Source organism: Saccoglossus kowalevskii, chromosome 12 (assembly GCF_978046115.1).
Source record: "Saccoglossus kowalevskii chromosome 12, keSacKowa6.1, whole genome shotgun sequence".
Lineage (NCBI taxonomy): Eukaryota > Metazoa > Hemichordata > Enteropneusta > Harrimaniidae > Saccoglossus > Saccoglossus kowalevskii.
In genome coordinates, this window is record NC_140652.1 from 20,806,079 (window position 1) to 20,831,329 (window position 25,251).

Consider the following 25,251-nt stretch of genomic DNA (forward strand, 5'->3'; position numbering starts at 1 on the left):
TCTGCCTCACTGCATTCAGTGTGGACAATGTATAATTGACAGGCTTACCTGTAATGCCTAATTTATCAGCAAGGCTGTAAAGGCAGATAGACGAATCAGAACCACTGTCGAGAAATGCATAGGTTTCAATCTCTTGGCCACCATCTACCCCAATGACACGAACAGGAATCACCTGCAAACTTATGCGTGGTTGATTGGTTTGTGTAGCACTACATTGCGCCTTGCTTCCAATGACATTACTATGTCTCTCATTTTGAGCTGTGGCAGGAGCTTTCAGATTACTATTGTTGAGTGGCTTGGGAGTTGCAGATGTTTGATATGCTGAGTTTGATGTTGCAGGATGAAGCAAAGGATGATGTCCTTTACCACAGCCTACTATAGGGCAAATACAACCGTTCTACAATTCCTAGTCAAGTGAGGAGGTCTTGCTTCTAGGCAACAGTCACAGAGCCTGTGTTCCCTGATGAAGTCTTTTCTCTCTTGGAACGGTTTGAACGTAAATTTTCGACAATGTTCAAATGCATGGCTACCACTGCAAAACATACAACCTCTCCTGCCATTAACTTCGATCATGGAAGTATCATCAGCACCAACATCATTGGAGGCAAACTTGGAAGGAAGATTTATGGGAGGCGTGTCAGCTACATATATAGCCAATGTAGTAGCTTTACTTGGCTTTTGTCTTGATCTGGCATTTGAACATTTTTCTCCATCAGGCTTAGATCCTACTAATTTACCAAATCTTGTATTTGCAATTGCTGATCTGTTCTCCAGAAAGTGGGTAAGGTGCAGGAATTCAGGTTCAGTGCCCACACTGATCAACTTGCCAGCTTGCTTGGCCCAATCTGATTGCAAGTATGATGGTAACCGCCTAACCACCTTTTCCAGGGTATCCATTGAATTGATGTCAGCATGGAAATTCATTTGTCAATTGTAGCATGCACTATGATGTGTTTCTGACCAAAGCTTGTAGAAAGGATCTTCCAGGCTTCTGTATATCCTCGCTCTGGAGGGAGAATTGCACAGCTTCTGATTGCTTCCTTAGCTGCACCAGTGCAGTGTTGGATAAGATATGATAGTTTGACATTATCATTCGTGACTAATTATTCTATGTTCACCTCAAAGTTTTTGATAAATGTTGGATATGCGACCGGGTCACCATCGAAGGTATGAAACTCGTGTTTTGGTAGACTCAAGTTAATGGCTAATGCTTTGGTAGTCTCCGGCTGATTCTGCACAATGCATTCCATTGTCTTCTGTTGACTTTCTAACAGTTTCTGTAATTGGAACGTTTCAGAGAGAGCAGCACCATTACTTGACTTCTTCGGAGTCATCTGCTTCCCTATTGGCCCTCTTCTGTCATCACGATATTGTTCGCTGGTACCATGTGCATTATCATCGAAGTTTGTATGTTGTGGACTTGATGCCCCTGTAGTCCTGAATTGACTATTGGCTGGACTACACGACGGTATATACGATTGGAAATAATTGCTCATTTCTTGTTGGGTCTGCCTCTGTAAACCAGGGAGTATATCAGACTTTTGGTCGGATTCAATTTCTTCATCTATAAAGTCTACTTCTACCTCAGGTTGCTTTACCCGATTTTGAGCTTGCATAATTTCTATTTCTGCTTCCTGCTGCTCCCTTTCTTGACGCATCTGAAGCAGACGTTTCCCTGTTTCTTCTCGAAGCTACAACTCTTTTATGCGTTGCTTTATCTGTTTTTCAACTTTGAGTTGGTCTAACTCACAACGGGTTAAAGCGAGTTTCCTCCTTGCTTCTCTTGACACACGACTTGTCTTTGTATTGGAGTTAGAACCTGTTCTACCATCCTCAGTATCCACATCCAAAAATTCTCTTTTGCCAGTATCCCATGGATTTGTCTTGTTTTCTTGTGGGAGTCGAGGCCAAGACGAAGTGTGTGAATCAATCGAGGCATTTGGCTCTGTGGTTAGAGTTGGCATGTGGACTTTCCTTTCCAAGAGAAATCCATATTCCAATGCGTCTTCCATTTGGTCGTCTATCTCTTCCTTTGGGCCAGGAGACTCCATTGTTTGGAATATCCATTCTCTGTGTCTCTGATCAAAATACTCCTTTCTTTCAAGTTCAACCTCGTATTCACTTTTGACAGCACCTCTTGCCATTGGAGGTAGACACTGCATATATTCACGACAAGTTTTTTTATACGAGTTGAATATTTTCTCAAGAGCATATCTTTTCTTGCTTACTTCATGGTATGCTGCCTTTGTGCACATAATAATGTCTATCTCAGTGTAGACTTTGGTAACATGACCGCCATATGAAGCTGTTGATTTCTTCAAACGATGTATCTTATCAAGTTGCATACTGGCTCGGTCTAGGTCGAATAACGTGTTCCTATTTTTCGAATATTTTTGATTCAGACTCATTTCCCTGTCTTGCACAAGTTTATGATCTAGGATATGACATTCACAGCACGATATTCACTTGACTGACAGCAGTATTACCAGAATGTACAAGGTATGAAGGCAACACGAAATTATGATCTTCAGCAAAGGTTAAACGAGAACTATGTAGGCATCACAAGCTCCCACAGGTATTACAGTCTCTTACACCACCAGCTAGAAACGCGTACTCTGGTTATATCGTATATTTATTCCATATGGTCAATCGTTATGGAATCAGGATGGGTTAGTACATCTCCAGAATATGGTTCTAAAATATACAAAACAAAATAGGGAAACTATAAATATTCGAAGTAAATCAAACAATTCTTATCATAAAATGTACAGTAAATTTAAATATACATTTCTCTTAATATGTACAGAAAGTCGAGCGATACAACCAATAAATATACGGCAAATATATAACAATATGTAACAATAAATAACAATGCTAACTGTGAAATATTTGTCAACCATTTGACAAGCCAAAGCACACATTGCATACCATGTGCTCTATTAAACGTGCAGTGACCACATGTACGCAATGTGTTTTGGCACAAAAAATGGGTGGCAAATAGTATAAATAACAAAACAATTTTGAAGAAATAAGTCTTAACGAATACTAACATTTACAGACTTGCAATAATAACCCAAAGTAAGAGTGATGAAATCGGAGTTCATACGAGTACTCAAACTTGTAACGAATTACTGCCAATAATTTCATGCTGATGAGGCCAACAATGAAAAAGAAAACCTTCCTTACCTCGTTTAGTGGCACCTTCCCAGACCGGTGTACAAATGTTAGCAAACCTAGCAAAATTTTCAGAAAACTCAACACGGCAGGACAATACAGAGAAGACACAGAGACACGTCTTCACTGTTCAGAACAACATGCAGAACTGAAGACAATAACCTGCCTAGCCCAGAGTTCACCACAGGTCAAACAGGTGAAACAAAGGAATCTAACTATGTAATCAATAACCAATCAGAGGGGAGGTTTGCACAACTTACACACCGCCCCCGAAAGGCACACATCACGAGGAGCCTTTCTAAATTTAAAGTTGCAGAACCTACAACTAAATGAATCATGTGCATGAAAGAAAATCATTGTTCTGTTCAACAGAGGTTCATTGTTCTATTTGCTCCTTGTGATGTAGTCTTTTACTACGACGTGGCATCGAATGGGCACAACCATCTACTTGTTCATGTATTTCCTTGGTGTCTTCTGCACCGATCTCTGCTGCTCGAGTTAATCCATCTTGTCTTTTCATCACAGTATCGTGATCCATGTTGCCATCCAATAAACAGAGCTTGCGTCTGTTCGACTTTCCCCAAAGGCCATTCACCTCGAGGATTATTTTCATTGACAACAAGTACCAAATCACCAATGGATAGGTTCCTTTTCGGGCTGCACCATTTCTGCCTTTCTTGTAGAGTTGGCAAGTACTCACGTACCCACCGTTTCCAAAACTCAGTTACAAGATGTTGAGTTTCGGTTCTTCTTTTGTGATGACCATTTTCTTCTATGAATTTCACTCACCAACATACAAGGATTTGGGCGTAGCAAAGGTAAATCGTTTGGTGTGAGTGGTTCGAGGTCATCTGGATCATCAGAAAAATGTGTTAGTGGTCGATTATTAAGAATCTTCTCCACTTCTGTAGTGAAAGTGAGCAGCGTTTCATCATCCACTAACCTATTTCCTAATAAAGATCGAAGAATCTTTCTTATCAAACGAATTATCCGTTCCCAGACTCCACCTGCATGACTTACTGCTGCTGGTGGACTAAAATGCCACTGGATATTTCTTTTGCTAAGTTTACCATTAATAAAAGCTTGGTTCCACTTAGCAAGCATCTGTTTAAGCTCAGTCTCGGCTCCCCGGAAATTGGTACCATTATCACTGTAGAAATGTGCAGGTGGTCCACGCCGACTAATAAATCGCCACACAGATTGTATAAAGGAATCTGTGGATAAATCATGGGCCACTTCGATATGAACAGCCCGAATGGCCAGGCAGGTGAACACGCATCCATATCGTTTAATGGTACCTCTTCTGTACTTAACATACAGTGGTCCAAAATAATCTATCCTGGCATTGGAGAATGGTGGCTCACCTGGTGTCACTCTTGCTGCAGGAAGTGGAGCAATTTTTGATTCCCGGGTTGTGCATTCCATCGACGACACTTAATACACCTACCAATCACACGCTTTACAGTAGCTAGTCCATGAACAATCCAGAACTGCTGTCGTATCTCTGACAATACTTGGTTTGGGCCAACATGTCCTTGTTGTTCATGGTAATGTTGAACGATCAACTCAATCACATGATGATTGCGAGGTAATATAATTGGATGTCTAGCTTGCTGACTAATGGGTACGTTCACGAGTCGTCCTCCAACGTGTAGGACTCCATTTTCTAATTTGGGGTTTAACTTTCACAGTGGACTGGCATAACCTTCAGAATCGGGTTTTCTCACTCAGAATCTTTTGCGGTGAAGCAAACTCTCTTGGAAATGAACTTCGTTGGACTATTCTGCAAATGTCAGTGGTAGCAATGGAAAGTTCATGAACTGTTAACGGGCCTATTTTCAATAAGGCAGATCTTCTCAATTACATCTTAACCGGATGAGCCATGCTACACTCACTCGTAATTTATACCAAGAGGAGTATTGATGGAGCAAACGACTCCAAACATCTGTACCCATTGTATTGCACTGGCTAATAGTTGTTGCTTGGACCTTTCTTCTCAGCTCTCTGTCGTCACGATCAATTTCTGGTAGGTCAGTAGGTTGGCCTGGCCATTCTGATTCAGGTTGCCATAGAAATACTGCACCATGCAACCATGTGGTTATTGCTGCCTCATTAGAACCATCCAATTTTACTCCTCATGATGCATGGTCTGCTGGATTGAACTCTGAACTGACGTGGTACCATTGCGATGGAGATGAAGCATCGTGAATAATCTGGAGGTGGTTAGAGACAAAGGTTTGGAATCTTGTTGCCATGTTGCAAAAATTGGATGACTATTGTTGAATCTGTCCAAAATAGGGTTCTCTGGATTGGGAGTTGAATTTCATCTTGAATTTGTCTGCTGACCTTAACTGCAACTGTAGCTGCTGTTAGTTCAAGCCTTGGCACTGTCATGGCTTTGAGCGGAGGGACCCTGGACTTTCCCACCAGCAAACTGCAATGAATTGTACCATTTGTATCTATCAGTCGCAGGTAAGATGCAACCCCATAACCTCCTGAGGAGACATCAGAGAAACTGTTGAGTTCCACTGTTTGTATTTGACTGAAACCAGTTGGTTTGTAGCATCTAGGTATAGCTAGTGTCATTAAAGTAGGTAGTTTTTTCCTTCATTCTCTCCAATTCGACAGTTGATCTTCTGGGACCTTTTCATCCCATCCATATCCAACACGACATAATTCTTGTAAAATTCGTTTTGCCAGTAAAACAAAGGAGGCAGCAAATCCAAGTGGGTCGTAGACTGAAGCCACGAAGGATAACATCTCCCTGCATGTCTCTTCTTTCAGTCTGTCCCCAATTCTGAAGTTAAAGGCATCATTTTCAATATCCCATTGAATGCCAAGAGCTCTGTCAATCGGCAAGTTCTACATATCTAGATTCATCACTGAGGAGGCATGCTCAGCTTCTGGGATAAGTGCTAGGATTTCCCGACAGTTGGATATCCATTTTGTTAGATGAAAACCACCTTTACCTAACATTTCAGGCAACTGTTTCACCAGTTCTTTGGCTTCTTCAACACTCGCAACAGACTTCAGACAATCATCGACGTAGAAGTTTCTATAAACAGTATCCACAATATGAGTGTCATAATTACTTTGGTTGTCATCTGCAGTTCTCTTCAGATCATGTGCTGCACAGCTTGGTGATGATGTGGCACCAAATGGATGCACCAACATTTGATGATCAGCTGGACCTTTAGATAAATCTCCTTCCGGCCACCATAAGAATCTTAGTGCATAACAGTCAGCCTTCTTTACCTTAACTTGATGGAACATTTGCTTGATGTCAGCAACAATGGCAACTGGCTCTTTTCGAAATTGAAGAAGTACTCCCACAAGGATATTATTTAGATCAGGATCTTGCAGTGGCTGATCATTAAGAGATGTGCCTTGGTATTTGGCAGCACAGTCAAAAACAACTCTCACCTTCTCTGGTTTATTCGAGTGGATTACTGGATGTTGAGGTAAATACCAAGTAGAACCTGACTTCGTTGCTGATGAATCTATATTGGGCATTCTTCTTGCATGACCCTGGGAGATGTAACCATCCAATGTGTCTTTATATTTCTTCATAAGTGCAGGATCTTTTAATAGACGCCTCTTCAGTAGCTTCAACCTCTTCAGAGCAGACCATTTGCTATTGGATAAGCAGGGATCATCATATCGCCACGGAAGAGCCAGCTGGTAGTGACCCTTCATCAGACAAACTGAACTGTCCATGATCGCCTTTGCTCTTCTATCTTCCAGCGACATACATGCCTTGGTATCAAACAAGGACTCTGTGAAATCTGCATTGTACATGCGATGAAGCTGAGAAGTTATAGGTTCGAGACACTGAATTGGGGAATCAGAGTCCAAGACTTGGTCAACATTAATAAAATTGATGCTGTTACCTCCACGCTTCTTTCTGCCCATTGGCCCAATGAATGTCCAACTAAATAGTGTTCGAATACCATATGGTTGCTTCCTTTCACCACGACGCTCCTCAAGAACCCAATGTGCCTCGGGGACATCGTTCCCAATGAGGAGAGTGACGTCTTTAACTTCTATCTCTGGCAATTCTATATCATTCAGGTGAGACCATTCTTTTATATCCAAATTGGTCGGAATACTGTCATCTGCTATCAGTAATCTATCCGTTGTCCAAACCTTATCCAGTCGCACACCATTGACCAAATGTAGACCTCTTAAATCCATCTGTAATTCATGACCATTAATCTGCCTCTCAGCATTCAGTGTGGACAATGTATAATTGACAGGCTTACCTGTAATGCCTAATTTATCAGCAAGGCTGTAAAGGCAGATAGACGAATCAGAACCACTGTCGAGAAATGCATAGGTTTCAATCTCTTGGCCTCCATCTACCCCACTGACACGAACAGGAATCACCTGCAAACTTATGCGTGGTTGATTGGTTTGTGTAGCACTACATTGCGCCTTGCTTCCAATGACATTACTATGTCTCTCATTTTGAGCTGTGGCAGGAGCTTTCAGATTACTATTGTTGAGTGGCTTGGGAGTTGCAGATGTTTGATATGCTGAGTTTGATGTTGCAGGATGAAGCAAAGGATGATGTCTTTTACCACAGCCTACTATAGGGCAAATACGACCACTTCTACAATTCCTAGCCAAGTGAGGAGGTCTTGCTTCTAGCCAATAGTCACAGAGCCTTGTTCCCTGATGAAGTCTTTTCTCCCTTGGAACGGTTTGAACGTAAATTTTCGACAATGTTCAAATGCATGGCTACCACTGCAAAACAGACAACTTCTCCTGCCATTAACTTCGATCATCGACCAAAGCTTGTAGAAAGGATCTGCCGGGCTTCTGTATATCCTCGCTCTGGAGGGAGAATTACACAGCTTCTGATTGCTTCCTTAGCTGCACCAGTGCAGTGTTGGATAAGATATGATAGTTTGACATTATCATTCGTGACTAATTGTTCTATGTTCACCTCAAAGTTGTTGATAAAGGTTGGATATGCGACCGGGTCACCATCGAAGGTATGAAACTAGTGTTTTGGTAGACTCAAGTTAATGGCTAATGCTTTGGTAGTCTCCAGCTGATTCTGCACAATGCATTCCATTGTCTTCTGTTTACTTTCTAACAGTTTCTGTAATTGGAACGTTTCAGCGAGAGCAGCACCATTAATTGACTTCTTCAGCGTCATCTGCTTCACTATAGGCCCTCCTCTGTCATCACGATATTGTTCGCTGGTACCATGTGCATTATCATCGAAGTTTGTATGTTGTGGACTTGACGTCCCTGTAGTCATAATAGCTGCGTTCCTAATGGTCCTAATTGGCTGGACTACACGACGGTATATACGATTGGAAATAATTGCTCATTTCTCGTTGGGTCTGCCTCTGTAAACCAGGGAGTATATCAAACTTCTGGTCGGATTCAATTTTTTCATCTATAAAGTATACTTCTACCTCAGCTTGCCTTACCCGATTTTGAGCTTGCATAATTTCTATTTCTGCTTCCTGCGCCTCCTTTCTTGACGCATCTGAAGCAGACATTTCCCTGTTTCTTCTCGAGGCTACAACTCTTTCATGCGTTGCTTTATCTGTTTTTCAACTTTGAGTTGGTCTAACTCACAACGAGCTAAAACGAGTTTCCTCCGTGCTTCTCTAGACACACGACTTGTCTTTGTATTGGAGTTAGAACCTATTCTACCATCCTCAGTATCCACATCCAAAAATTCTCTTTTGCCAGTATCCCATGGATTTGCCTTGTTTTCCTGTGGGAGTCGAGACCAAGACGAAGTGTGTGAATCAACTGAGGCATTTGGCTCTGTGGTTAGAGTTGGCATGTGGACTTTCCTTTCTAAGAGAAATCCATGTTCCAATGCCTCTTCCATTTGGTCGTCTATCTCTTCCTTTGGGCCAGTTCATTTTGCAGACGGATCATAAACCGTTGTCTTATCTGGATAAAGCCAAGTTGCAAATGACCGAGTGATGAGATGGGCGATGACTCTGCAAGATATAATTATCGTGTTGAGGATATTCCTGGACGGGACAATGTGGTAGCGAACTACCTGAGTAGATTGATGGACTGAAAAACTTTTGAACAGTATAGTAGAATGTTATTCGTTTATGACTGTATTTCATATTTTATTATATTCTACTGTATGTGATTTTCGAATTTATTCAGAGCTTTATTCAGTTCGATTTGATATATTGTTTTATTTGAAATTGTTATCATATTCGTATTATTGACGTCGTTGCTAGTCATGTAATATTATATGTTATAATATTCTTGAGAGGGGAGGCATGTCACATACGACTTATTTACCACTTCCGTGTCACTGAGAATGTTCTAGAACCGTACTGTGTCTGGGTGGAATATTCTATATTTTTTTAGAAAATGGTTGAATAGAAAATAGAACACTGTAGGAGGCAATGGAAGGTAATGGAACATTCTAGAAATTTGTAGTAAGTTCAAGACTCATTATGTATGCTGATGTAGTGGTATATTTATAGACAGTGCGGGTATATATATGGGAGTTGTTCAGCACTGAGATCAGATCGGAGATCTTGTTGAATTGTATTGGAGTTTAAGTATCTAATTATTGGAGTAGTGGAGTTTTACCGCGTTATTGTACTTGATGTTTGCAGAGTATAATAATACCAGTACCAGTTGAAACCTCATCTGTTGGCTCCGAATTCGTATTTTATCATCGCCGCCAGGGATATCTTTCTGTTACTGTTGCCATTTTGGTATTTGAACCATCACACCTGTACTATACCAATTACGGTAATATTACGTTGCGTGTGACAGCCAGGAGACTCCATTGTTTGGGATACCCATTCTCTGTGTCTCTGATCAAAATACTCTTTCTCTCAAGCTGAACCTCGTATTCACTTTCGACAGCACCTCTTGCCATTTGAGGTAGACACTGCATATATTCACGACAAGTTTTTTTATACGAGTTGAATATTTTCTCAAGAGCACATCTTTTCTTGCTTACTTCATGGTATGCTGCCTTTGTGGACATCATACTGTCTATCTCAGTGTAGACTCTGGTAAGATGACCGCCATATGAAGCTGTCGATTTCTTCAAACGATGTATCTTATCAAGTTGCATACTGGCTCGGTCCAGGTAGAATAACGTGTCCCTATTTTGTGAATATTCAGACTCATTTCCCTGTCTTGCACGTGTTTATGATCTAGGATATGACATTCACAGCACGATATTCACTTGACTGACAGCAGTATTACCAGTATGTACAAGGTATGAAGGCAACACAAAATTATGATCTTCAGCGAAGGTTAAACGAAAACTATGTAGGCATCACAAGCTCCCACAGGTATTACAGTCTCTTACACAACCAACTAGTAACGCGTACTCTGGTTATATCGTATATTTATTCCATATGGTCAATCGTTACGGAATCAGAACGGGTTAGTACATCTCCAGAATATGGTTCTAAAATATACAAAACAAAATAGGGAAACTATAAATATTCGAAGTAAATCAAACAATTCTTATCATAAAATGTACAGTAAATTTAAATATACATTTCTCTTAATATGTGCGGAAAGTCGAGCGATACAACCAATAAATATACGGCAAATAAAATATGTAATAATAAATAACAATGCTAACTGTGAAATATTTGTCAACCATTTGACAAGCCAAAGCACACATTGCATACCATGTGCTCTATTAAACGTGCAGCTGACCACATGTACGCAATGTGATTGGGCACAAAAAATGGGTGGTAAACAGTATAAATAACAAAACAATTTTGAAGAAATAAGTCTTAACGAATACTAACATTTACAGACTTGCAATACAAACCCAAAGTAAGAGCGATAAAATCGGAGTTCATACGAGTACTCAAACTTGTAACGAATTACTGCCAATAATTTCATGCTGATGAAGCCAACAATGAAAAAAAAACCTTCCTTACCTCGTTTAGTGGCACCTTCCCGGACCGGTGTACAAATGTTAGCAAACCTAGCAAAATTTTCAGAAAACTCAACACGACAGGACAATTCAGAGCAGACGTCTTCACTCTTCAGAACCACATGCAGAACTGAAGACAATAGCCTGCCTAGCCCAGAGTTCACCACAGGTCAAACAGGTGAAACAAAGGAATCTAACTATGTAATCAATAACCAATCAGAGGGGAGGTTTGCACAACTTACAATGTTGATGCAGTTGTGCAAAATGAAAAGATATTTTCACAACCAAACACTAAGCATGAGTTACCGCATTGCCCAACCCACGTACTGAAAACTATAACATAAAAAAGGACAGTCGATGCTGACGCATAGCCAGAGAATACAGTTAATATATGACAATTCGCACCAGATCACAAGTAAATGATGTAGCTTACCTGCTACATATCTTTGGAAGCAGTACATTTCAAATTATATATAAAACACATAACTTATATTGTACAATTTAAATTCTTGGACCTACATTTCAGTGCTATACATTACCATAGTTACAATAATTACTAATTCCGTAACTACAGTACATCTCTGTACTTCCTTAGATCACACTAATATTCGTCATTGAATGCAAACATATTTGGGTGTTATAGCTGAGAATAAAGCAATTTTCAGGGACATTGTATGTTAATAATACTCGAGTAACATTAATATTTACCTGTGACATACAACTTTTTTACACTTATGGAAGTGCCTGAGTTTCAATATAGTAACAATAAAAAACTATAAACTTGTAGTTTTTGCGATAGCAATCTCAGCAGAAATTAAAATAAATAAAGTCGAAGTATGCAAACAAAAACGAGAATCCAGAATATTGTAACCGAGAAACGCAATATACGGACATTTTGGCTTTAATGTATAGACAGATTTATATACATAAAATGATATGGTTGGCATTCAGCTCAACCAATGATATATAAAAGGGCTGAATCGCACACAATCAGACCGGAAATACAGCATTGAAATTGTTAGATATATTGAGACAGTGCGCCGGAATGGATGGAAAAATAACATGTCAGTGAAAACTGGGGGAATTCGAAAAGATAACCCTCGTAAATTAGACCAAGCGCAAAATTAGAGACTGAAGCTTACAAGCAAACCAAATTCTGACCACGACAAGCCAAGATATAATGTATATTCAAATGATCAACATGAAGTTACATGAGAGAGTGAATGAAAATCTGGTCAAGGCAGGAAATAATAATTGAAGAGGAAATAATAATAATTTCTCCCAAACCTCCGTACTCCTTTCGAAAGCATATTGGCAACAGGCAATGTTGTAACTATACATCAGCAATCATCTCGCTTTGCTGAAGATAATTCCAGCTTATGTAATTGCCCAGATCAAAATGTAACGCGAGTTTTGAGAATAACATACATTCTACTGGTGCTAATAACTTGTCGATGTGGATATACCCGTGCCAAACCAAATATAGGACGTGAAACGTTTCAAGGAGCAAGTGAGAAAAATTAATAGCAGTTGTTATTCAAGTGTGACCACATACATACATACAATTCCACATTAACATGAACGTGGCCTGGCATACAAAAGAAATTCAATTATGTGGTGCTGAAAGCATAGCCGCTGTGAAGGGTAGAGTAATGCGGTATTTTAGTAACAGGTACTTATTATTCACGCTGAGGGCGAGAATTTGTATGCGCCCTCTTTGGCGCTCTTCCACAATAAATAGGACCATATAAATGCATCTATTGGCGCTTAACACATATGAACTTTTAACCTGTGAAAATTGAAGATTGACATGCTTGTAAAAATAAGTATTTTGCCATAAATCATATTAAAGCAGTGTAAACAGGGCTATACGTCACGCATTAATGAATTGCCTTCAAACAAATAATACTGTACTCATTGCTACAATATAAGTAATATCTGCTTAATACATTTCTCTGAGGCGACAATGGAGTTTCGTACCATACGAAAGGTAAGTTTACAATATGCTGATTTTGAAATACTGCCATTTATTCATCAAAGATGACTGAGGGTTTGAACATGTTTAAATCAGTTCTACGTTCGTTCACCATGCACAAGTTTTTGGGCGATAAAAATAGCATTTATTTGAAAAGACTCTTAAAATCATTCGTTATTGAACCACGCTTTAGAGACTGAACATTTTCGTTAGGAGAAACCTAACGTGTTTCAAGGTTTTTTTTAATAAACACGTGATGCTAATAAGTGTTTTAAAGTGGACACAGTTTCCTATATGACACACAGACTAATTGCTAGGTTTAAATATAAGTAAGACATGAGAACCTTGTGTATGAATTGGCTATTTTTACTGCGTCGAATATGAATAGCATTTCTTACTGCCACTAATTTCCGAATTAATTCCTACAAAGTAAACCAGTTTTATGTTAGAAGTCGAAAATTATATCAACTTAAAAACAAAAGTTTGAAGCCCAGATTTGTATCAACTTATGACGGTTATTATAACCAATCATAATCAGTAACTGTAATTATCATCACCACCATCACCATTAGTGTTAGCGATCGACATCGTATTGTGACTGTTGTTGCCGCCAACTGGTAAATTTTACTTCCATTGCGCAATCAATACATGACTAGACGTGTATTTTCGGCAGAGCTCTCGAAAGGCAAACAACGAAAAACCTTTGTCAACACGGCCCTTTGATTGAATGATCAATGACATGAAACTCCCTACTTGACAATCTGAGGGTTCATAGCTTTTCTTATGTGCCGGGCTTCGCTGTTGTATTTTGATAATTTATATTATATTATATTTAGTGTTTTTGAAGCAGTTATGTATGGGTAATTGGATTTTATCGACGATTTATGGTGTTTACATCAACTTGTTACAACGGGCACCACCGCTTGTATTGCCGTGGTGATTAGCAACACTGTTATCACTATCATCGCGACAATTACTGTGTCCATAACATCACTTTTGCAGCCATGAATGCGAACACCACATTATCACAAATCTTGAAATTTACCCCCTCTCATCTAGGCTGAAGATAATGAGATAACCGAGCTTCCTTTTATCTGATAATACCGTTAAATATGTTAAATTTAATATTGGGCTCCTTTAAAGTGTTTGCGTTATCGCCAGTACCATTATCTGCTTGTTACAGGGGCGCAATATATTTACATACACCTAACCCCCTCACCCGGCACCCAATTACCGAAGGACTTTGCAACATTCCCAGACACTATCCTAGACACTCCAATGACCGTTATTGACGCAATAAAGCTACATACCCGCCCACGAGGAGTCAGTTAATCAAAACACCGGACGCGGTATGCCTTTGATGTGTGGTCACGAGTGAGAACGGGAAGTTAGACTACTCAATTCGTTGTAGTTACAAACAGACTTTGTTGTGCAACACTTGAAAGAAATTGAATACGAACATAAAAGTAGGAACTAAAATTAAAAGGAAATGATATATGTAAATTCCATTTGATTGGTAGTTTGTTGAGATGTTCTCAATGGGTTTATATTATTAATATTCGCGTTGTGAGTGCGTTCTACATTTTTTCTTAATTTTACCTCCACACCGGCGAAATTCGATAAACTCAACGATTTCCCTGTAGACTACAGTCGACGACGGCCGTTACTCCTATCGTAAAATATCCAACCGGTGCGGCAGAAATTTTGCACAATCCCTTGAATCGTTGCCCTCGTTAGTCCACCTTCCTCGATGGTCGTCACAAAAGGCGAATAATCCCCATCTGAGTGTATTCGTCTTTACGCTTTAACATTATAGCAATAATTGTATAGTCAACAACGAGTTAAAATCAGAAACTGCATTCAAAAAATAAGCTGTTCTCACGAGGGTGATTTTGATAATATCATTGTATGTTAGGGGTGTTTTAAATAATTGTATCAAAGAGGTTTATTATTTTCGCGAAACGTTCAAGATAGAATTTATTTAATAAACTAGCATATGAATGCCTGAAATAATAAATATCAACAACGAATAAAACATGATTAAGTAATGAAAATTTGGCGCTTACAAGTTGTAATAGTTGAACCCATTTGAAACCCTGGTCTGCTGTTTTGATTAATTGTCACGTAGGCGCGGGTATGTAACTTTACTGTGTCTACAACAATCATTGGATCGTAAAGGAAAGTGTAATTGCCAACGAACGAGGTGTGGGGTTTAGGTGTATGTAAATATCTTGCGCCCATTGTAACGAATTCTCGTTAGATGATTGGCTCGTTTTTCATGTATCCGACCATGGGGAGTGCGTGTGCCTCACTCTGTAATTGAGTGTTCGCGTGTTAAGTTACGTGCTGTTATTTTAAAAGTTATTCAACTGTTTTCCTTATTTCCATGACAATGAAACCATGTGACATGCCAAAAGTTCACAAACACTTCAATTATATGATGACGTTGTTTCTATTTGGTGAATACAGCAACATGCAACAATAAAAATTTGAGGTGAAATAATGCGAATATGAAAAGTAGTGTGGATACCAAATAAAATGATGCAAATATGCATGAAAATGGTGTGTATAATAGATGAAATAATGAGAATATGATTAATAATGATTGTGAATATTAGATGAAATAATGATTGGTTGGACTTTCAAGTGACATCAGTAGAACATCCTTTGTGTAACAGCATCAGGTCGACCCTCCTGTAAGAGTTGAAGCAGAGTTGTAAAGTATGATAGATGATCTCACTACCCATGTATAGTTCAATTGTCTTGATCACCATGACAAATGGTAACCCCTCTGACTTGCATTGATTTCACAAACTGAATACACACACCATTTATTGGGGCATTTGAGCTTCACGCTGATGCCAGTACGTTCAATATTTGGGAGGTCAGGGTGCATGGTCCAGGAAAGATGCGTTTGCTTACACAAGTCGTTGACGTCAATGAGCACAATTATTTATTTATCACATAGGGTCGAGTTTTTGGCATTGACATAGATTGTGATCAACAAGTAATGACTTACTATGGTGTCAATGTTTGTAACTGTTACTGTTGATATCTACAAAGTTGAATGCATCATGACAACACTGGTTAGCTCAAATGAATCAAATCCAACCACACTGGTATTGACGACATTGTAAAATTTGACACAGTTGAACACTCCCTCTGAAAGTGTCGAGCTCTCAGATAAATGACTGATTCCATTCAGGTTGTTGTGGTGATCAAGACAATGAAACTATATGCGCTGTGAGATAATCCAACTAGCATGCGAATCTGATTGACCTTTTCATACCATGCTTTCCCTTCACTATCCATTCCCATTCACTCCACTGGCTGCTTGGATACAAAGCTGAACTTATGAACTTATTCAAGAGCTTACATTGCGTCAGTGTACTATCTACACGGTAACTAATTCAGCCATGCTTGTCATAGGATAGCGGATTCTCGTAAGATAATTAGTTCGTTTCCATTGTATTATACCACGGAGAGAGCTTATGCATCCAAATCATTGTGTATTTGGCTATTGATATACAAATCTAACAATGTATGCATGAAAGACGATCGTTAGATTAGTAACTGTCGGTGGAAACAAGGCGTAAATACACAGGTTGTTACGTCTTGTCAACATTGCATGTACACACACTAATATTCGGTGTTAAATCACCTGTTATTTCATATCATTATTTTTTTTAGATGATGATACTTTTCATGACCATTATTGGATTTGTAGGGATAGTTATTTTGGTAATGATACATGTAAGTCCATTTTATTTATTCATATCAGTCTCTAATACAACTACTATTAGGTCAAAGTTCACACAGCAAAGTGTACGTTATTATTCCCTGCAATCAATTATCGCATTCTTATTGGTCGATCGGTTTTGCGTGCAGCACTGTTATAAGAAGATAACTGGTCAGTAACTGTGTTCAACCCACGAACACATTCTTCCACGTTAATAAATCCTGGTTATTTTCATCAACAAATAACTGTCAGCGTGTTTTCGCATGTCGTTTACTTGCGAACGTTCTACACAGCGTAACAGAAAATACAAGTGCCCATGACGTATTTACCAAATTGTCGATTTTTAACGCTGTTGTCGTCTAAGACGGAGCGGAGCTGTTCATATATGCGATTGTCCGTCGCCATCAAAACAATTACAGTTTTGGCCTCTTCTCGAAAACCGTCTAGCAGACTTTTTTTTTTGCTACGATATCATTAATTCTTTATTTTTATTGTTGGAACAATTTTAGTTTAGTTGCTATTTTATTAAGAGCCAGAGCCGAACTACTTTTTTGTGACTTACTTAACTTGGCTTACACAATGTTATTGTACGACAGCACAGCTATTTCGACCGCCAGGTCGGTTGTTTCTATCTCTCTGTGTATTATAATAATTTCGGCGTGATATACTAGAAATACACGACCCGGCACTGCTGATTATCATAAGAAAATATTCGCTCGACTGCAAACTATCGAGATATAGCATGCGTTGTACTGAAATATACGACTACGTGAAGATCAGAATAATTGATGAACACTAAAGCCCGCGTATGCTATTTATCATTCTGTTTTAAATACTTTTAAAAAATAGGGCGGAAAGGCATTTTTTTGCGATTAAATCACTCCGTCGGAGCTCTGTTGCTAGCAAAGTTAGTGAAAACGGAAACTCGTCGGTAATTTGTCTGAATTACTATTATGATAGCATAAAACATAAGAAGAAGCACATTTTTCATCAGTATGTCTCAAATGTAATAATTGTAAAACGTTTTTACCATCGATAATGCTGATAGAAAATGCTCCTAATCTCCTGCATACATGTCACAAATTAATGTTTAATGTTTTATTAGAGATTATTACTTAAAATAACACATGATTGTATACCTTATAATAAGGTATCGGCAAATGAAAATTGGCAAATGCAAACATTTCCGCATGTCGTATAATGTCGTACAATTACCGACAATTTCAGACTTTTGATAGACTAGACAAAAATGCAAGTTCAGGCACCAAGCTTAAAGTTGTTTTTACAAACTGTGCATGTTTCGTCTTTAATGTCGCTGATATTTGGCGACTATAATGCTACGTTGTATAACTGTAAATTGGTGTTGTACGTATAAGGTGTTATATAATTAATATTATTATACATCTGTCGACGGAACATCATAAGTTACAGTGTGGCGTAATTTTGTGGTATTTTACGGAGTATTTTCATCCTACCATATAGGAAATGAGAATTCCAAATATGAAATGATTGCACGCGTAAGCCTTCTTTAATATAATAAAAACGAACATGGCTGCCACCACGGTTTAACCGCACTCCCACAAAGAAGTTCGCTGATTCTGTTCTAAACTTTTTAGATTTCGGCATTCCCATGATGTATCCTTGGAAGGAAAAGATGTATAATAGTAGTAATAATAATAATAATAATAATAATAATACCTGAAAATATGCACCTAGACTGTGCTGCGCGTTGTTTGACACTTCCGCTGCACTGTCTTCGTGCATACTTTGAGGTATCCTCGTAATTTCCACATAATATACAATTTAACATAAATGTTTTTTTTTTTTCTGTAATTCCCATTTGCAGCATATTTCTGGATTTAACGTGTCGCCCATGCACCTGAAAGTATTTTCAGCAAACACAAAATCCCCACTATGGCGTTTCCCAGTTTCCCAATTCTGCAAATTGCGCCCCCAAAATTAAATTTCAGTGGATAAGTGTTTTTTTTTTAGTAGATTGCCATTCAAGCGTTTGATAAAGCTAGTCAATAATGCATTTTTACATACTTTTTATATACTTCAAGCAGTAATTATACAAAGCTATTTATAGTCCATTTGTAATGTTACTGTGTAGCTGATGCTGTAATGTTAAACTTTTATATAATAATGTCTATTTAATGTACTAATAATTTTTTATAAAAAATAATATATAACAGAAATGAACCTATTGTCTGTAATTCTCATTTGCAGCACCTATCGACCATGAATCTGAAAGCGCTTTCAGCAAAAACAAATTTCCAAATATGGCGTTTCCCCGTAAACGATGCGAGCAACAGAATGGCTTTGAAACGTCATGCATGGAATATTACCTTGGGTGAGCTAGGAAGTATGGGAATGACTAGCGCTAAAAACTCTTTATTTCGCATCAGAGGAAATATCTCAAATTACCACTTTGCTGATCACATACACATTGTGATAGATGCCAAAGATGATAACGGAAGGCAACGCGTTCTTGGTGGTGATATATGGAAACCAATGATGTTCAATCCAAATCTCAAATCCAGTGTAATGGGCAATGTAGTTGACTATGACAACGGTACATACAGTATATACTTCTTCGCTGCATGGAGTGGGGAAGCGTTCATTGATATTCAGCTTGTTCATACTCGCGATGCCGCACTGTACATTGAGGACGTTTTCAGAAAAACGGAAAAAATGATGTGGCAAGGTGTCTACAGCAGAGGTGGCTTAGAAGAGACGAGTGTGTGTCACCTGCGTCGTGAGGGGACGTGGACAAATCAATGTGAACACATGAGAAATCTACATTTTGGTAGAACGCTCATTTTGTGTGAAAAACCAGTGAATCTGACATGTGGGGACTTACAATTTTTTCATACAGCAAGTGTATCATTGGACAATAAGCAACATCTGGAAGACATGTTTAACAGGTATTTACATATGCCAGAAATATAATATACCGTCCAATGAGATAAAATTAATTGTGTACCCAAAGTGCAGTCGATAATTCATATTTAGATGACTTGTACACTATGCTGTGCGTCTGTAAGTAGTTTTCCAGTCCTAAAATATATATAACATCCGCCTTCAGGGAAATTAATCATAGAATAGCTTCATAGTGGCATTGACTTATAATGTTATGATTACAACAATGTTCTGCAAGTCATATGGAAAGCACTATAGTTCTGGTCTTGGTTTAACTTCGTAAATCTTGCAACAAATTATTGGAGTGGATGCTTATATATATATTATTATTTGTATTTAATATTTATTGCACCAGGTGTGTTGCAATCAATTTATTTGTATATAAACTGAAAATTGTTAGTTTATATAACTCCATGAAATCCTCCATGAAGATAGCTAAATCCGAATATTCATCATTTTTTCTAGGGCCATATCAGTGGTGTGTTTGACAAAATAATATTATAATTGTGGCATAAATTCATACTTGGCATGTGTAATAAACTTAACTATGATGCCACTGTCACACGCCTAATCACAGATAAGTTCTTGCCTATTGACTTGTGAAGAGCTCGGGCTTCTAACAGTCAACAACTATTTGATTAGGACTCAGGATGTTCAGGATAAAATATTTCAGGTTACAAATGCAGAGCAGGATGCGCTTGCCCATGTTTAGAACTCTATGCTCTATTGTTTTTTTGTGAATTTGTGTTTTTGTGTTCTTGAACTGTATATCCTGTCATTAATGTTGTTTTATAATTATGATCATATTAATCCACTCGGATATTTACTTAAAAGCCGAGGCAAACGACTTGACTTGATTTGATTTGAACTTGAGATGAGAAGTATTTAGAACCGTTCCTCTTTCAAGAATATTGACCTCCTTCCCTCATATTCCATTATAAACTCCACGCGAAAATTTAAGTGCGTGACAAAATGGACAATTGGGCTTCATTGTAACCTTAATTTTGCTTTGTACAACTTTCAGCTGATTTCTATTTTCAACTATTAATCAACAGATCCTATCAGAAGATTAACGGCAACCCAAGTAATTTGATCATACATAGTGAGTAGATTACTATACATCTCTTTAGTTTATCACTTTAGTTAGCCCCGTTAAAATTACATTTTGATGGGGCTCTTCTATTAGGTTGACACGCCATTCCCGACAGTCATGTAAACAAGTAGGGTGTTTAAATTATTCTATAATACTTGGTGAACTGAGACAACTGTGAAATACATATACATTTTTCTACTTACATCATGTGGTCGTGTTATATTATATTGAATTGTACTTATCCACAGTTTAAATCTGTTAAACATACATGGGTTACCTGATCAATCACTAATCTGCGTGTTAATTTTGTAGTTTACTAATCGTATTGTTCAGAAACCGTGAGGGTTTAACGATATACATGTAAACAAAAAATGTAGTGCTACTTGTACGCTATCATTTATATGTAATGTCAAGGGAAGTAACACAATCATAACTGGTATCATGTTTTGTTTTCATGCATGTTAATTTTTCTTTTGTTTTTTATCATGCACATGCTCACAATGATGTGCTCTTTATCAACAGACTCATCGTTCGGACTACAATCTTTATTAAGTGAAATTCCAATATGCAGTGACGGACTATATATGGATGAATTCAAGCCTACTGGTTTCTGGAACAACAACACCTGGCATTCGTTCGTTTGTCAAACTACTCGTTTTGACAGACAGTCCAGTAGAATGTGTTTGAATGAATATAGTGAGTTATATTTTCTTGGTGACTCAACATCAAGGCAGTGGTTTATAGAGTTATATCAATTACTTGGTATTCCAAGCGATAATGTCACGTGGGATGAACATTATAAAAATACTCCGAAAAAAATCCAAAAATTCCTTTACAAGAAAACGCGGGGAAAAGCTGTCATTGACGGTATGACTCTGTTCTTTTTATTCCACCCGTTGGCCTCAACTAAACAAAAGTTATCACTAGAACATTTTCCATTAGAATACGAGATTTTGGAAAATATTAAAACGTGTGACACTGTAATAGTACTTGGCACATGGGCTCATTACACACGTTGGACTGTGACTGCATTTGATGAAAGACTGCGATATATTAAACAACACTTGTATGAATATAAAAAAAGATGTCCAGGTTCAAAGATTATTATTCGTGGTTCGCATGCGCGGGAACATGATGGCTGGGAAAAGAACCTTGACAATAGCGATTTGTTGTTGAGAGGCGTCAATGATATATTGAAGAATGTCTTTAAATCCGAGTTATGGTTGACATTTATTGATGTTTGGGAACTTAACTATTCCTCCTTTGCGAAGCAGACTGTGCATATGCCTGAACACGTGGTAAAAGAAGAGATAAATCTTTTACTTTCAAATGTATGCCCCGAGAAGTATTATTAACATTAATTAAGTGTAATATTTGTTTATGTCAATCGCTTTGAGATTGACAACAATGAAGTTAAAGTAGATAGCAGGATGACAAGTTTAATATGGAAAAAAAATATTCTGTAATTTCATATTGATCATTCTTGATAGCCTAAGATCTGTCACAGACTGCGGCTATGTTAAGCAATTATCATTGACAACGCATACATTGTGTGGCTCATTTAAGCCAAATCATTTAACTCACAATATACTTCATGACTGTAAATGTGAATTAACAAAAATGTATGACGGTTTTAGATAATTCTGGTCATATTCAAAATTAAACTGAATACAAGCGTGACTTTGATGCAATTTCTTTTAAAATGTACAAAATTCAACAATATTTTTTCAAATAGCTCTCATACAAGTTTTAGTTCATTGTAATTGGAAATGCTTGCCCCAACCGACTATATTCAAACTTGACAGACTGTTCACGCCTACATGTGGAAACAGTTAAAATCGATTCTTACCATTAGCATGGCAACGAACAACAGAATAATTGTTAGAATTCAAAATAGGAATGCAAATCAGGCTACCAATTGTTCATATTTTCAGTTGATATTGTAAGTTTGACTTAGGGTACAAAAGCCTGGCGTGTTTATAAAATATTATTTCTGGTTCTGAAAATATTTTCCACTATGCAAAGAATTGTAAAAGTTTGAAAATTGTTAATTTCTATAAATATATCATTTGCATGACTAAACCTTTATAGTATGTAGCAACAAAATCGTTTTAGTTGTCTGTTCTTTACTTATACTGTGTTAAATCACTTTAAGAGTTATTTTCCTTGTGGGACCCAACAATTTCAACTAGTTGCAATCTTTTCATTTGTCCTTGTCTATTTTTTGTTTGTCTTGAATTGTATCAAGAAGTGTTAAGTGTACTTTTAATTGACTTTACTTGATGGCGCACTACCGCTTGCGTTCACGAAACATATTGCTCTCCCAATAATCTATTTAATTAGGTCAAATGCCAGGCATGTCGTCTCACACCTTTAATTTGAATAACTAGTTGGGATTTCACCAGTTTCAAGTCGAATGCTTGATTTGCTATTTTTTTAACAGCTTGAGACTTTAGGGAAACTTTATAGTTTATTAAAATAACTGAATGTGATATATTAACGATTTGTTAATAATTGTTGTTAATTTTTAATGGTGTTGTTTATTTACTTTGAATAAACCGGTCACAAATAGGGTGTCCAAATCGTTCATTGGTCATCTTTCAATGAACAAACATACATGTATATTTATATATTGGTGGAGGTCAATGATTGGGTGGTACGACATATGATCTAATTAAATGGACACTTGTATATATTTTGGTGGAGGCCACTAATGCGGGTGCATGCGGGATGGTCTGTATGGAGAACTGATAGGTAGATTAGGACATCACCCGATGTTCATATATAAATCTTGTTGTGATGCACATGTCTGATTTTCCGTGTGAAATTTAGGCACACACAGATTACATCAGACGTCGGAATCTGATGATCACGAAAAACTGTTATCTGACAACCATGCGCCTCATGTTTTTAATAATTTTATACATAGAAAACACTTATTACAATGAATATGCTTTAATATATGCATCGGGAAAAGTGATAGTCACATTACTGTATATTGTCTAAATTTATGCGTTACATGTTTTAATATATACATCGAAAAGGTGACTAGATGTATTCACCAAAATCAATACCTCGACAAAACGCTACATGTTGGGGTGGTATGCTACAGTATTTGCCTGCATTCGGCGATGCCATCCTTCGACGTCGTTGTTGGTACGCGGCAACTCGTTGGCCTGACTACTAACATTCTACATACTCACTGACCCATATGGAGGTCTTCTTCAATTACGCTGTCTCAAATGTGTCAATGACATCATCTCCAGGAACATAAGTGAAAGTAGGTTAAATACGGATAGACAAGGACAATCGTTAAAAACTCTCTGCAACGTTCTCGTATACGTCTTGGGACATGTGATAGAATCACCCTTTAATTTTCTGTGGCACTTGTTGCAGCCTGTAGTCGAGTAGTGTTTCGAGCGAAACTTCATTTCTTAACACTGAGGGCGGCCTCGAGCGCCAACAAAACTTCTTGAAGTGCACAGATTAAGCGGCAGCTTGCACCGTTGCTTTGAAAATCATAAAAAATTCCATTTTATATAAACGATTGCCATTTATATAATTACTATATGGGGTAGGGTTTTCTTGTGTACGCATTGTAGTTTATTGTTGTTGATTTTTTGATGTGAACAGACAATTTCCGATATTAGCTTGAAATATTATCATTGAAGACGTGTGTTTATAATTTACGTAGTCTGTATTTTAAGTAATAATGATATTGTTTTCGCTAATCTGTTATGTTATATATGTAATTTTCAGAGTTTAGAAAAATACATCTTTTGCAAAATACGCTTTTAGGCATTGGGTGTGTGTCAGAATCCTTTGATTTATGTTTTTGTCATATTATCTCAAACCCTGCAAATGGAAGTGCGCATGGTATCATGGGAAGAAACTGGTGTGCATTGCCGAGTGATAACTGTCATAAAGGTGATTGACAGGTCATACTTGTTTTCAACTCTGGAAGGACAGTGGAATCTACCAGATGTGCTTGTAATTTACATAACAAAGGGTGTTTACAACTTTGGAAGGAGAATAAGAATCTACCAGGTGTGCTGTTATTTGAGAAAAAAATGTTTATGATCAATTGAGTTGCCTACGTGACACAGCTGCTAGCAAGATCACATTCTGATTGGCTCATGTGGAAACCCAGGTGGTGTCACTGATTCATGCATATAAATTGGACAGACTCAGGACAGTTGTCGTCCATCATTTCAACTTGGTACCCGGTGTGTCCTACTACGACATTATGTGACAAGTGATACAGGCTACAACCATCATTCTGTGAGACTTGTATGAACTGCTCTGCGATCTCCTGCTTCCAGCGGTGCTCTCCAGAATACCAGCGTTCCTCTGCAAGCAAGACTCCTGTATTTCTTTGTTGTTGTGTTGCAGAAGCCATTGACTGTCGTCCATTAATACATCCTGGAACTGTGAGTTAT

At 37.9% G+C, this 25,251-nt stretch overlaps 3 protein-coding genes across 3 annotated transcripts; 1 reads left to right on the top strand and 2 right to left on the bottom strand.

Annotated features, from left to right (window-relative positions):
* Positions 1-3,894: 3,894 nt before the first annotated feature.
* On the bottom strand, positions 3,895-4,599 carry LOC146735619 (uncharacterized). Its single transcript, XM_085505957.1, has one exon. It carries the CDS (start codon positions 4,597-4,599, stop codon positions 3,895-3,897), a length of 705 nt encoding a protein of 234 aa, XP_085362083.1.
* A 1,437-nt stretch (positions 4,600-6,036) lies between these two features.
* On the bottom strand, positions 6,037-8,443 carry LOC102800684 (uncharacterized). Its single transcript, XM_085505958.1, has 2 exons — positions 8,277-8,443; positions 6,037-7,867 (listed from the first exon to the last, which is right to left on the bottom strand). Exons 1-2 carry the CDS (start codon positions 8,441-8,443, stop codon positions 6,037-6,039), a joined length of 1,998 nt encoding a protein of 665 aa, XP_085362084.1.
* LOC102805612 (NXPE family member 1-like) lies at positions 7,026-23,350 on the top strand. Its single transcript, XM_085506175.1, has 5 exons — positions 7,026-9,579; positions 16,749-16,811; positions 19,027-19,724; positions 20,775-20,821; positions 21,335-23,350. The coding sequence occupies exons 2-5, from the start codon at positions 16,749-16,751 to the stop codon at positions 22,165-22,167; spliced, it is 1,641 nt and encodes a 546-aa protein (XP_085362301.1). The 5' UTR covers positions 7,026-9,579; the 3' UTR covers positions 22,168-23,350.
* Positions 23,351-25,251: the final 1,901 nt, after the last annotated feature.

Coding starts and splice junctions, on each gene's coding strand:
- LOC146735619 (XM_085505957.1), bottom strand. CDS start 4,599: ATGGAATGCACAACCCGGGAATCAAAAATTGCTCCACTTCCTGCAGCA.
- LOC102800684 (XM_085505958.1), bottom strand. CDS start 8,443: ATGACTACAGGGACGTCAAGTCCACAACATACAAACTTCGATGATAAT. Junction 7,868..8,276: donor ACGTTCCAATTACAGAAACT/GTTAGAAAGTAA, acceptor AACCGTTCCAAG/GGAGAAAAGACTTCATCAGG.
- LOC102805612 (XM_085506175.1), top strand. CDS start 16,749: ATGATGATACTTTTCATGACCATTATTGGATTTGTAGGGATAGTTATT. Junction 16,812..19,026: donor TTATTTTGGTAATGATACAT/GTAAGTCCATTT, acceptor TCTCATTTGCAG/CACCTATCGACCATGAATCT. Junction 19,725..20,774: donor CTGGAAGACATGTTTAACAG/GTATTTACATAT, acceptor ATTAATCAACAG/ATCCTATCAGAAGATTAACG.